This window comes from Oenanthe melanoleuca, chromosome 19, assembly GCF_029582105.1.
Source record: "Oenanthe melanoleuca isolate GR-GAL-2019-014 chromosome 19, OMel1.0, whole genome shotgun sequence".
In the NCBI taxonomy this organism is placed as follows: domain Eukaryota; kingdom Metazoa; phylum Chordata; class Aves; order Passeriformes; family Muscicapidae; genus Oenanthe; species Oenanthe melanoleuca.
The window spans coordinates 1,387,522-1,400,319 of record NC_079352.1 but is presented as its reverse complement, the minus strand read 5'-3'; the positions used below and the strand labels follow the sequence as shown (position 1 = coordinate 1,400,319).

At 50.5% G+C, this 12,798-nt stretch overlaps 2 protein-coding genes across 6 annotated transcripts in view; one reads left to right on the top strand and one right to left on the bottom strand.

Annotated features, from left to right (window-relative positions):
* AATF (apoptosis antagonizing transcription factor) overlaps positions 1-2,988 on the top strand; it is a 36,004-nt gene extending 33,016 nt beyond the window's left edge. Inside the window, exon 12 of the mRNA XM_056506985.1 lies at positions 661-2,988. Within this exon, the coding sequence (XP_056362960.1) occupies positions 661-724 (64 nt within the window). The 3' untranslated portion in view covers positions 725-2,988. The remainder of the gene's footprint in view (positions 1-660) is intronic.
* Positions 2,989-3,572: 584 nt separating this feature from the next.
* Positions 3,573-12,798, bottom strand: part of ACACA (acetyl-CoA carboxylase alpha) — a 102,421-nt gene continuing 93,195 nt past the window's right edge. For all 5 annotated transcript variants that reach the window (XM_056506983.1, XM_056506979.1, XM_056506982.1 and 2 more), the window contains 4 exons: positions 10,051-10,205; positions 9,095-9,265; positions 6,117-6,253; positions 3,573-5,947 (listed from right to left, as the gene is read on the bottom strand). In XM_056506983.1, coding sequence (XP_056362958.1) covers positions 5,821-5,947; positions 6,117-6,253; positions 9,095-9,265; positions 10,051-10,205 — 590 coding nt within the window. In that variant the 3' untranslated portion in view covers positions 3,573-5,820. The remainder of the gene's footprint in view (positions 5,948-6,116; positions 6,254-9,094; positions 9,266-10,050; positions 10,206-12,798) is intronic.

Here is a 12,798-nt window from a genome sequence, read left to right as displayed (position 1 = left end):
CTGGGTTCTGCCCCAGTGGGAAGGGCTGCAGGGCAGCACTTTGGGGTCTCTGCACAGCAGCTGAAATTAAAGATAAATAACACCAGCCCATTTTTTCTTTCTTTCTTTCTTTTTTTTTTTTTTTTTTTTTTTTTTTTTTTTTTTTTTTTTTTTTTTTTTTTTTTTTTTTTTTTTTTTTTTTTTAAAAGGGAAATTTGCTCCTGTTACCAGAATTGCTGCACATGGGATATTAATTGGAATCTTGTTGCTGGGTCATTTTCATTGTTTTTCAAGTACTGTCCAAGAAAATGTATGAAAACCAAATTACAGCCCCACGTTGGCTGTGTGATTGAATCCTCCTACAGCCCTGTACATCCTATTAAATATTCAATCTTGTTTTCTTACTTGAAGAGCCTGTCTGCAAAGGGCAAACTTCTAGCAGCCCTCATTCTCTGGAGATCCTATACCCAGCCACTCTGGAATATTTCCCTATTTCTGTCCTGCCTGGGGTTGGGCTCACACACGTCCCTCCCTCTGCCTGGATTTATTAATAAAGATTCTTGAATTTATTTTTAATTACACCAGGCCTTTCCTGCTGAAGGAGGGGAGGCTCTGTGCTGCTTTTTGCTTCCATTTTGACCTTGGAGTGTAACTTTTTTCTCTGCACCTTTTTCCCCCCAGGACGGAGCTTTATCGGTCGCTGTTCGGGAAAGCCACAAATGGAGAAGAACCAGAGCAGAATTAGGATCAGGACTGAGCTCCTGGTGCTCTCCCAGCTGCTTCTGCCCTCAGCTGCTCCCCCAGGAGCTGAGCCAGCCTCTGGTTTGTCCCTAAAATCCTGAAGGAGCAGCAAACCTGGTAAATCAGGGGGAATTGTGAGCCCTGTCCAGCCTGGAATGCTTCCTCCCATTTTTAAATATTCCCTGTAAATTCCTGACCTTGGTTGTGCAGCCTGGGCACAGTGTGGGGGGAGGGAACAACCCAGCCCCCCTGCAGCTGGGTCCCCCACGGGTTTTTTGTGTTAAAACTTTGGGGATTTGGGGGCTGGGGGGGGTCAGTGCCCTGTTCTGGTGCTTGGTGCACATTGGGAGTGTGTGACTTCATTTTTCACCAGTCAGGAGGATTTAAATGTCATTTCCATAATTCACATGGCCTTAAAACAGAGGAAAGGTGCTCCTGGGCAGGCAGCAGAGCTCCCAGTTCACATCCTGGCTGTTGAGCTCTCACAGGGACATTGGCTGCCCCTGGCACTGGGATGTGCCAGGTGCTGCTGCTGCAGGTAAACCCTGGATCCTGCACACTCAGTTCTTGCACTCTGTGACAGGATTGCCAGCACAGGACTGAGGGGTTTGTAAAATCCCCCAGAGGGAATCTGGGAGCTGCCCTGATCAGAATTGGGGTTTTTCCTGGTGTCACTGATCCATCCCACAGTTACCTGTCCCTGCCTGGGCTTTGGGCACTCCATTAAAAAGGTTTGTGAGCTGCTGGTCCCGGTGTGATCCCTGCAGGGGGGCCCAGGAGTCCCTCAGGTTCCACAGAAGGCAGAGCAAGGGCCAGGGGAGGCTTTGGTGGGACAGAGCTGCAGGTGAATCAACCTCTGCTCCTTCCCTCCCTCCCCAGCCCTCTGGTCCAGGCAGAAAAGCACCCAGATTTTGGGATGGGGTTGATGGGATTTCAGTGACCCCACACCCAGCACAGCCAGGAGCCCTGGGGAGCAGGGAAAGGCTGATTTTTGTCACCTGTGCCAGGTGAGCAGCCCTGGTTTGGTTCAGCTCAGGCTGCTCCCCATCCCTTGGGGTGACAATTCCCGTGGGAAATCCTGTCCCCAGCACGGGCAGGGTCCCGTGGGAGATTCTGTCACCCCGGAGCTCTGGGTCGGTGTTTTTGGGGTGCTGGGGCTCTGCCACCCTCCCCTGTGACTCCTGTGTCCTCTGCAGCTCTCGGGGTTTTTTTTTTTCCTGTTCCCTTCCCGGCTGTGATGTTAAAAGGGTAATAGGAGCCACTTTAAATGTGATAACTTCTCGCCGGTATTGTTGGAGGAGATAAGAGCTAAGCACGGCTTTTGAATTCACTTATCAGTGTTTGAGCAGCCGCTGCTGTCCCAGCCCTGCCACCACCTGGGCCGGGGGACACGGGGACAGCCCGGCCCGGGGGAGCCGCGGCTCTGACCTTGCAAAGGGCACGGGAGGTTCCTGGAGGAGCAGGGAAAGTGCAGAAATGCCCCGGGAGAAACGCTGAGTGCCCCGAGGGGCTCGGGCTGTGTCCCCAGAGTGTCCCCTGTGTGTCCCCAGTGTCACACCAGCTCTGTGATGGTGGCAGGGACAGGCACAGCTCAGTGTCCATGGACACACAGAAACAACCAGCCTGATCTCCACCAAGTTTTCCTAATGCTGCCGATTAACAGCAAGTGAGATCTCCCCTCCTCCCCCCACTCCAGTAGAATATTAATTCTTTATTAATTCATGATACAGCTGCTAATTAGTACCTCCACAAACGGGCACTGCACCTTAGCAAAGCACTGGGAGGTGTTTGGGGGATGGGGGTGCAGAGGGAGGGACACAGGGTTGTGTTAATCCTCTCCCCCAACCCTGCCACAGCCAAGAATTTCAACTTTCAGACAAACAACTTCATTTACAAGTGTGTCTCTAATTAGCTGCAGAATTAGTAAAGCAGAGTTTTCCCCCCATAGATCGGCCAGAGCCCCGGGGGAGGCTCTGGAATGGAGAGAATCGCATTTCCAATTATTTTGTTGAATTGCTAATTTAGTTATTGTGCCTGCTGTAATTGTGATGGGTATTGGGTGTGCAATTCAATTTGTTTTAAATATTTGTGGGAAGGCTGATCAGTAATGGAGCTGACCTATTTCATGGCCCAAAGTGAGAGAAGAGACTAAAACAAAAAACAGCTACAAAGCCCCAGTTTGTCTCAGTTTTTATTTTGATGTCTCTCATCCCTCTTAAGACTGTTGATGCAACAAAAGGTTTACATTAAAAGATGATGGCACTTTGATCTTGGGCTTTGGAGAGCTTACAGCTTTGCTATGTCTTTTCTTGGCATTTTAATGTGGAGATATTTTAGGCTAAAGAGTTTTAAACGTGATGCTGGAGTTCAGTAGGGTCTGTCCCCTCAGCACCCCCCAAATTTTAATTGTCATGATTCTGGTTTGAGAAACATGAAAAATGAACTGCTGGAGTTCTGGTGGCAAATTTAAATCTCAGCTTTGGTGTGGAGACTCCAAAGGGTGTTTGTGGATCAGCTCCCAGGGACATCCCTCAGCCCAGGCCCTGGTGGGCCCTTCCCTGCAGGCTCCTACTGCCCAGGGCTGGAAAAGTCTCCCAACCATCCCTGCCCCAGAACAGCCCTGGAGTTTGGGGGGTTTCCCTGTTTGTCCCTTTCACTGTGATGTTAAAGGTGACAATAAATGAAATAATTCATGGAGGATGGGAATGGGGAGTGGGCACCCTCAGGCTTGGAGACACCTGGGGGCAGTGGGGACCTGGAGGGGACCCACAGAACCCTCCCAGTCCTGGCCTCAAGCAGAGCTCAGCACATGCAGGACAGGGGTGACAGATTCCACTCACAGCACCCAGAGCTGTAATTCATTCTTTTTATTAAAAGAAATTGAGGTAAGTGAAAAACTTCAGCACCAGCGAGAACCGTTCGTACCCAGGGGGTTCCCCCAGCCAGTGACCCCCCACCCCTGGGGACATCCTGGGGACATCCTGGGGACATCAGAGGTGCTGCTGCCACAGGCCCCAGCAGCCCAGACCCCAGTGTCACCCAGCAGAGATTTTGGAGCTGTTTCACCCCAGGTGAGGCTGGTGCTGTAACACTGCAGGGGGGGCTGCTCTGCACGGGGCTGTGGCACAGTGGGGACACTCCCAATGCACCTGCAGGTGTCCTGGGAAAGGACCCTGGGGACAGGGGGGAGCCCCACAAGTCCCAGTCCTGCCTGGCTGACACATTCTCAGTCTGTGTGTCCTGCTGCAGCCCACCCTGGCATAAGCAAAAGCATCTTTGGGGCTTGTTCAGGGGGCTCTAGTGGGAAAAAAAATCTCTGAAATCAAATTAGGGTTCTTAAGTATTAAGAAAAAGCAAGTCCTGCAGGTGGCAGGGAGCAGTGACCCTGGGCTGGCACCTCCAGTCACTGGCAGCACAGGCAGAAGGGCTGCATTGCACTTCAGGAGAAACAAGGAGAGGTGAGAGGCACTGGCAGCATCATTGGTGAATTCTCTCATGAAAACAGCCCTTCTATGTACAGCCCTCCCTGCTGTAAAGGAGGGGCTGGAAAAGCTGAAATTCTTCCAAGACCATCATTGGTGAGCCCAGGACTGCCCAGAGCTGTGGGAGAGGGGTGGGCTGTGCTTCCCTTCAGCACTGCAGCTCCTCTGAGCTTTTGTTACATAAAAAATGTGTAGAAAGGAGCTGGGGACCTGGGCAGCTGCACTTACCTGGCACCCAGTAATTCCTGACCATGGGAATCAGACACCAAACCCATTTTTTCCCATTGCCAGTGAGAGTGGCCCCTCCCCAGCCAAGCACAGGCAGCTCTGGGGAGGGCAGGTGATGGAGAAAAGCTCTCCTCAGGTCTCAGACTGACATTTCCTCCTGCAGTTCCAGCCCCACTGGGGGATTTGGCTCTGTCCTCTTCCCTCACCTCAGCTGCCTGGCTCTGCCTCCTGCTGCCCAAGGAGAGGGGTGAGCACTTCCACCAGGGATACACCAAGGATACACCAAGGATACACAGCAGGTATCCCCATCCCTTACCCCTGCACACATCAGGGAAGGGAGAGCACAAATGCTGAGCAGCTGCACTTTGGTCTCTTGTCCCTGCTCCCAGAAGGGCCTTTCACAGTTCCCAGCCTGTTCTAAGGGAACTGGGCACAAAGGCAAAGCAAGGGGGGTTCAGCCCCCAAAATCCTGCCCCCAAAACCCTTCCCAGCCCTGGGGAGCCTCCTGGGGCACAGGGACAGCCCAGCCACAGCAGCTGAAGGCTGGTTTTGCTCTACAAGACAGGACAGACATGGGACACACAAATCAAATCACCACTGACAGAGGGTGACACAGAAATCACCACTGACAGAGCCAGGGGCTGGAGAGGGGACAAGGGGACATTGGCACTTGTCAGCACAGGGCAGGAGAGGAGGGCAGGGTGTCCCTGAAGGACAGGGGTGTCCCTATAAGGACAGGGTGTCCCTAAAGGACAGGGGTGTCCCTATAAGGACAGGGTGTCCCTGCAAGGACAGGGTGTCCCTACAAGGACAAGGTGTCCCTATAAGAACATGGCTGTCCCTACAAGGACAAGGTGTCCCTATAAGAACATGGCTGTCCCTACAAAGGACAGGGTGTCCCTACAAGGACAGGGTGTCCCTACAAGGACAGGGGTGTCCCTACAAGGACAGGGTGTCCCTACAAGGACAGGGTGTCCCTACAAAGCCCAGGGTGCCCCTGCAAGGACAGGGGTGTGTCCCTACAAGGACAGGGTGTCCCTACAAGGACAAGGTGTCCCTGCAAGGACAAGGTGTCCCTATAAGAACAGGGCTGTCCCTACAAAGGACAGGGTGTCCCTACAAAGCCCAGGGTGCCCCTGCAGGGCCCTGCCTGCCAAGGCCTGGCAGTACTGGAGCACCCAGTCCCGCTCCGGGCAATAAATAAGGTACAGGAGGGGTCTCAGTTCCGCAGGCGCTTGTGTTTATACATTTCCCTCGTGTCCCTGGCCAGAGGACAGGCTCCCTCTGGTCAGCCTGATGTGAAGATAAAACTGTCACTGCAGCAGCGTTCCCTGAGCCTCCCGGGCCGAGCAGACAAAGGGCGGCGCCGGCCCGGGCAGGGGCGGGTCCATTACGTGGAAGAAGGCGAGTCCATTGTGGAGAGGATCCGCACCACCTCGGCTCGCTGCGTGGGGGAGATGTGCTGGGTCATGTGCACGATGGAATCCATGGCAACCTCGGGATTGGCCTGGACCAGGCTGCAGAGGGGACAGAGGTGATGAGGCAGCTCCCAGCAGCATTCCAGGGGGTGGGATGGGGCTGGGTGAACACAGCCCTGGGAGCAGCTGGGGCTGGGACCCAACTGGGACCCTCAGGACGCTGCTGGTGCAGCCACCCCCATCCCAGCCCAGCCCCTCCTGCACTCACCCCCGGATCTGCTTCAGCACGTAGTCCCTGGAGATGTATTTGATGTTCTCCTCCACCACCGAGCGCACGCCCTCCTCCTCCGTCAGCTGCTTCTCCAGCCACTCCACCAGGTCCTTGTTGCTGTCCCACAGGTAGGCCTGCCAAAAACACAGCTCAGCCTGCAGCCAGCCCTGCCCTGGCAGCTGTGGGTGACACATCTGGATCCCCACACACCCCTGGCAGTCAGCAAGGCTCAAAGATTATTTATTTCTTCTGCATGCTGCCATGAATGGGATGGAAGGACCAAGGAGGTGCATTCACCAGGAGCTGTCCCACATAAATCCCAGCTCCCCTGGCTGGCAGCTGCCCAAATTCTGGTGGAATGGGCTGAGCTGAGCTGCAGCTGCTCCAGGGACTCTCCCAGTGCTAAAATCCCCAGGGGACACGAGTCCCCTTCACCTCCAGCCTGCCCTGAGCTGTCCCCAGCAATCCTGGGAGCCCTGACCCAGCCCCAGAGCCAAAGCAGCTCCTTGGGCACAGCTCAGGCTGGCTGGAACCCTCAGCCACAACCCCCTTTTTGCCTTTCACAAGATCATTTCACCTGATATTTGCTAGATAGTTGGCTGTGTAATAACTCAGGAGTGTGTGAGTCCCTAACAGCCTTCTCTCCTCTCCTCTCATTTTCTTTACAAATCATTTAAGAATCGTTTTGTTAATGGTTTCCGGAAAAGCAAGTACTGCCATTAGCACTCATTCATATTTATGTCATTTTATTTGGGTAATTAAGCACAAAGCTCCTCATTTAAAGGTGCACTATCCTTCTCTGTTATCACTAACCAAGTCAGAGGCAGAATGACAATGAGCTGGGGGTGGTGACACTGTGGTGGCACCTCCTGAGCAGCCAGAACCTGCCTGACCTCTGGCACACAGCACCAGGGACTCAGAGAGTCACCAAGGCTGGAGAAACCTCGGAGATCATCAGCCCAGCCCTGCCAAGGCCCCAAGTGCCACATCCACACAGCTCTGAAACACCCCAGGGATGGGCAGCTGTGCCAGGCTGGGGAGCCCTGACAGGCAGGAATTCCCCTTCCAGGGAGGAATTTCCCTTTCCAGGCAGGAATTTCCCTTCCAGGGAGGAATTTCCCTTTCCAGGCAGGAATTTCCTTTTCCAGACAGGAATTTCCATTTCCAGGCAGGAATTTCCCTTTCCAGACAGGAATTTCCATTTCCAGGCAGGAATTTCCCTTTCCAGGCAGGAATTTCCATTTCCAGGCAGGAATTTCCATTTCCAGGCAGGAATTTCCATTTCCAGGCAGGAATTTCCCTTTCCAGGAAGGAATTTTCCAAAATCCACCCTGAGCCGCCCTGGCCCAGCCTGAGCCCATTCCCTGTCCCTGTCCCTGTCCCCTTGGCTGTCCCCTCCTGCCAGGACCTGCAGGGGACACCACTCCCTGTCCCAGGTCACTCCCAGGATCCAGGGGCAGCCACAGCTGGGAGGAATTTTGGTTCAGAGCCCACCCCAGCCCCTGGCACACTGCAGAAACCCCAGGATTTTTTGATTTCCTTTCACACCATGTCTCTGCTTGTCTCAGCCCGCTGATGTCACTTCAGGATTTTGCTTATTTCATTGTTTTTCTCCTTATTATGATTGGAAACTGGTCTGGTTTTGCTCCCTGCCTGTGCCCCTGCCATGCAGAAACACTCCCTGCATACAAAGGAAGGTTCCTGCAAGGGGGGAAAGCCCAGCCCAGACCTGAGCAAAGCTCCATTTACCCAAGAATCCCAAAGCTTTTAGTTTAGGAGAATATTTAATACTCTTATTAATCATTTTTAATCCGTTTGCTTTTAATTAAGAAACAGCATGATGCTTCCCTATCAACATATGCCAGGGAGCAGATTAATTGTGGCTTAAGATAACTCTCCTTGATTGGTGTAATGTATTAGCTAACGAGCTGCCTGCTTTTGGAGAGCTCAGGCTCTACCTTGGAAAGGCTGCTGCCCTCCAGAGAACATTCCCCCCTTCCCTGGAACCCCTGAGGCTTGGGGACTTTAAAAATGGAATGACAAAAAAAACCCCAAAAAACAGAATTCAAAAATAAAACAATGAAATAAAATAGAATTTAAAAAATAAAGTAAAATAAATAAATTAATAAAATATGATACAGTAAAATAAAGTAAAACAAAATTGAGTAAAATAAACAAAATAATGTAACATAAAATAACAAAATCAAGTAACATAAAATAAAATAACAAATAAAATGAAATATAAATAAAATTAAATAAAATTAAATAACATAGTAACAAAGTAAAAATGAAATAAATACCTAAAATTAAGTAAAATAAACAAAATTAGACACAATAGGAATAGAATAGACTAGACTAGAATAGACTAGACTAGAATAGAATAGACTAGAATAGACTAGAGTAAAATAAAATAAAATAAAATAAAATAAAATAAAATAAAATAAAATAAAATAAAATAAAATAAAATAAAATAAAATAAAATAAAATAAAGTAAAATAAAATACTGAGATTGAAGGCTTGTGACAAAACCAACCCAAAAGCAGCTCCAGAGGCTGCAGATTGAGCAGAGCTGTAAAAGCAATGCCCAGGTCTCTGCTCCATCCCCAGCAGGTTGGAAGGGATGGCAGCCCTGGGGCAGCAGGACAGGGGGTCCTGGCAGGACAAGGTCCCAGCCCCAGCCCCAGCCCCAGCCCAGCCCCATCCCATCCCATCCCATCCCATGGATCCCATCCCATGGATCCCATCCCATCCCATGGATCCCATCCCATCCCATGGATCCCATCCCATCCCATCCCATCCCATCCCATCCCATCCCATCCCATGGATCCCATCCCATGGATCCCATCCCATGGATCCCATCCCATCCCATCCCATTATCCCATCCCATGGATCCCATCCCATCCCATCCCATCCCATCCCATCCCATCCCATGGACCCCATCCCATCCCATCCCATGGATCCCATCCCAGGCTGACCTTGACCGTGCCCTCGGCCTCCACGAACCAGCGGCGCAGCATGGCCTGGATCTGCCCGTCCGTCAGCTCGGGGTTGGCCCCGTGGATTTTGCTCTTCACGGCCTCCTCCAGCAGCAGCCGCCGCAGCCGCCAGTAGAAGAAGGTCCTGGAGGTTCTCCAGTCCAGCACATCCTGCCCAGCACAGGGAGGGGAGCAGTGAGGGACAGAACAGAGCCCCTCCCAAAGGGACACCCGGCTGGGCTCCTCCTGGCCCTGCTGCTGCTTTTCCTGGGATGGTGTTTCTTTCTCTCATACTCACATGTATATGTTTATATATTTACATGTATATTCACATATTTACCTGTATATACTTATATATTTATGTATCTTTATAAATTTACATGTGTATTTCTATATTTACTTGTATATACTTATATAATTACATGTCTATTTATATATTTACATGTGTATATTTTAACGTACACAAACAGTTTGGGGCTGCTGGAGCAGCTGTGTTGTGGCTTTATTCCATCACAACCATCAGTCTCATTTTACAGAGCCAAGCAAGGCAGATGGAACAGCTTCAGCTGCTTCATAACAGCAAAGTTCTCTTTGTTCCAAAGTCTTTAACAACTTTCTAGCCAATAGCAGAATATTAAAAGCTGACAAGCATTTGCTCAGGCCAATTAATAAAGCTACACATTCTGCTTTGAACAATGCTTGCTGTAATAGCTTAAAACAAATCTTCATTATTAACTTTACTTAATTTTTACTCTCTTGCCTGACATATTTTCCTGAGGTCTATCTCCACACAGCTCACAGCCCTAGTGTTTCCTGTCCTTGTATCTTCAGCATTGTTGCAGCTCTCCATCATCTCACAGTTCTACACCTTTTCTGACAGTTCTGTACCTTTTCTGTTTCTATGGAGATTGCCAGGGACTGTCCCAGCTGAGAGCAGGGCAGCCCAGCACACTCACAGTGATGGCTCCTTTCTCCTGCATCCTGCCAGGGGTGTCGTGCAGGTCAGCGAACTGCATGGCCACCTGCTGGTACATGGGCAGCAGGAACTCCTCCCTCTCCTTCAGCTTGGCCTCCAGCTCCTTCCTCTCAGCTGGGCTCAGCTCGGGGGTGCCTGAAAGCACAAACAGCTCAGAGCCTGGGGAAACCCCAGGAAAGGGAAATCCCCCCCTGGCACAGCTGCCCAGGGCACTGCTGAGCCCCCATTCCCAGAGGAATTTAAAAAAGCCAAAGGACAAACCCCAGAGCATCAGTGCCCAGCACATCTGTGTGTCCAGCCCAGATTTTGTGCCACTGACACTCAGGCAAGAGCTCTGAGGGTGTTTTCACCATGGAAACTCTGCTCCATTTGAATGCCAATGATCTAAGCCATCAACTGACATTTATGGGACTTACTCCTAAAAGAGAATAATGTCCCAACAGTAATGTCCCAACAGTAATGTCCCAACAGTAATGTCCCAGGGTGTTCATTTAGCAGCAAACACAGCCCATGGCTCACCACCTTCAAGCCAACAAACCCAGTTTAAAGCACTGGGCTCAATATTTACAGAAACCCCAAGAGGGACCAACTTCACCCAGTGCAGAACCCAAGGCTGGAATTCACTGGGCTCACAGGAGGTGATCAGATAATTCATGCAAGGGAATTGCAGCCCTCCTGAGCAGGAAGATCAGATCTGAATCTGTTCTCTGAGGGCTCTGAAGCACAGCTGGAAGCTGAGGCAGCATCCTGGGGCAGCATCCCACAGCACCTGCAGGATGCTGCAGCTCATTCCCACATTCAGACAATCCAGGGCTGCTCCAAAGGGAAGAGCCCCCCAGTGCTCTGAGCACTCCAGTGCCTGCTCACACACCCCTACATTTGTATTTTTCCAAGGCACAGGCCCCTCCACACAAAGAATTGTTTTTTTCCTACCAATATAAATGTTACCTAACCCTTCAGATGTGAGTAAGAAGGTTTTAATTAAGAGAAGCTCCCCTTATAACCTTCAGAATAAAAAATTATCTATATTTATCCACGCTGAACTCCCAGGTTTTAATGGCAACACAAGCACTTAAGGCAGCCCTGCTGGTGAATCCCAGCCCTGGCCACCCAGTCCACCCAGCCAGGCCCAGTAATGATTTAGGTGAGATTAACAAATATGTCAATGTCTATTTTCTGCTTAATTTAAAAGCAGCGTCTATAAAGATTTTTGACTTCTGAACCCTGTTCTCCTGGAAGAAAGAAGGTAACAATGAGGAGGGGGATAAGGAGTGATTATCCCATCATCGATCGTTTGTCAGGAGCATTTCTTATTCACTGGACTATTGTAAAAAGCTAAGCTCTCGATCAATCCTGTAAGCCCCCTGTACAATTAAATATCTTGGAATGGTTTTCTTTCTTTCCTAGTCAGATCTTGAGGCCTCAGGGTTTTTCTGAAAGCCTGGGCTTTATTTATTTATTTTTTCAAGGGAAAAAAAAAAGAAAGAAAAAAAAGAAGTCTCCTTCCACAAATCTTATCCTGGCAAGGAGAGAGGAGAGGGGAGTTAAAATATGAGATTCCTTTGCTCTAGAGGTACTTGACAGTTAATGAAACTGTTAAAGTTTAAATCATAGGAACATTATAGACCTCCAGGTATGGATTGGCTGCTAATCAATAGGGAAACAAAAGGAGCAGTGCTCAGAGACAGCCCCAGTCCATGAGGAGAGAGCCTGGAACAGCTGGGAACACCAGGAACATGTGAGACCTTCCTGAGCTGGCAGGAGCACAGGGCAGCTCCTGAGTGCCACAAATGTCACTTTTGTCTTGGACTGCAGCCTCCAGGTCACTGTGGCTCCAGAGTGCCAGGGTGGGAAGGGGCAGGAAAACATCTTAATTCTGTTCCCAGCACCTCCAGCTGGCAGGGAGCACCCCAACACCTCTTGGCTCTGCACTCTTTTCTCTTTTCTTTTTCAATCAGTAGCAAAACTGCCTTAACCAGGTTGAAAAGATGCTGCTTTGGGGTCCCACCTCATTTCCACCCCTGCAGCAACAGCCTCTCACCTGAATCTCACCTTCTCTTCTTCTGCCTTGAGCAGAAGTTGCCAGACAGAATTTTTTCTCTCCTGTGAGGGTGGGCAGGCCTGGCACAGGTGCCCAGAGCTGTGGCTGCCCCTGAATCCCTGGAGTGTCCAAGGCCAGGCTGGACAGGGCTGGGAGCAATCTGGGATAATGGGAGGTGTCCCTGATGAGCTCTTGGGTTCCCTTTAATCCCACCCACCCTGGGATTCCATGAAATTCAGCAAAGGCAGCAAAGGTGTCCAGCTGGAGGGAGCTGCTCCAGAGGGGAGAGGGAAGGTCACAGGAGCCACTCACGTCCCTGGAGACACAGGCATTTTTGGATTGTCTCTTGTTTCTTTAAATGAGACAGGCTGTAATTGCTTCACTAAATATTCAGCAGGATTTATGTCAGAAAGGTGCAGCTTGAACAGCCAGTGAAGGTCACACATGCTCGTGGCACAGGCTGCAAATATCCTTGTGCAGAATCCTGAGATTCCACCCTGGCCCTTCCCACTCTCTGCTCCTCAGGTCTCATTTCCAAACAGGTCGAGTGTGGCAGGGACATAATTCCAAAAAATTCCTACCCCCAGCCCTCCTGGGAGGATATCCCAGGTGCCAAGTGCCACAGAGGAGCTGAGAGAAAGCAGGATTTGCTCCTAGAGCCCTGTGGTGGTGAATTAACACCAATTT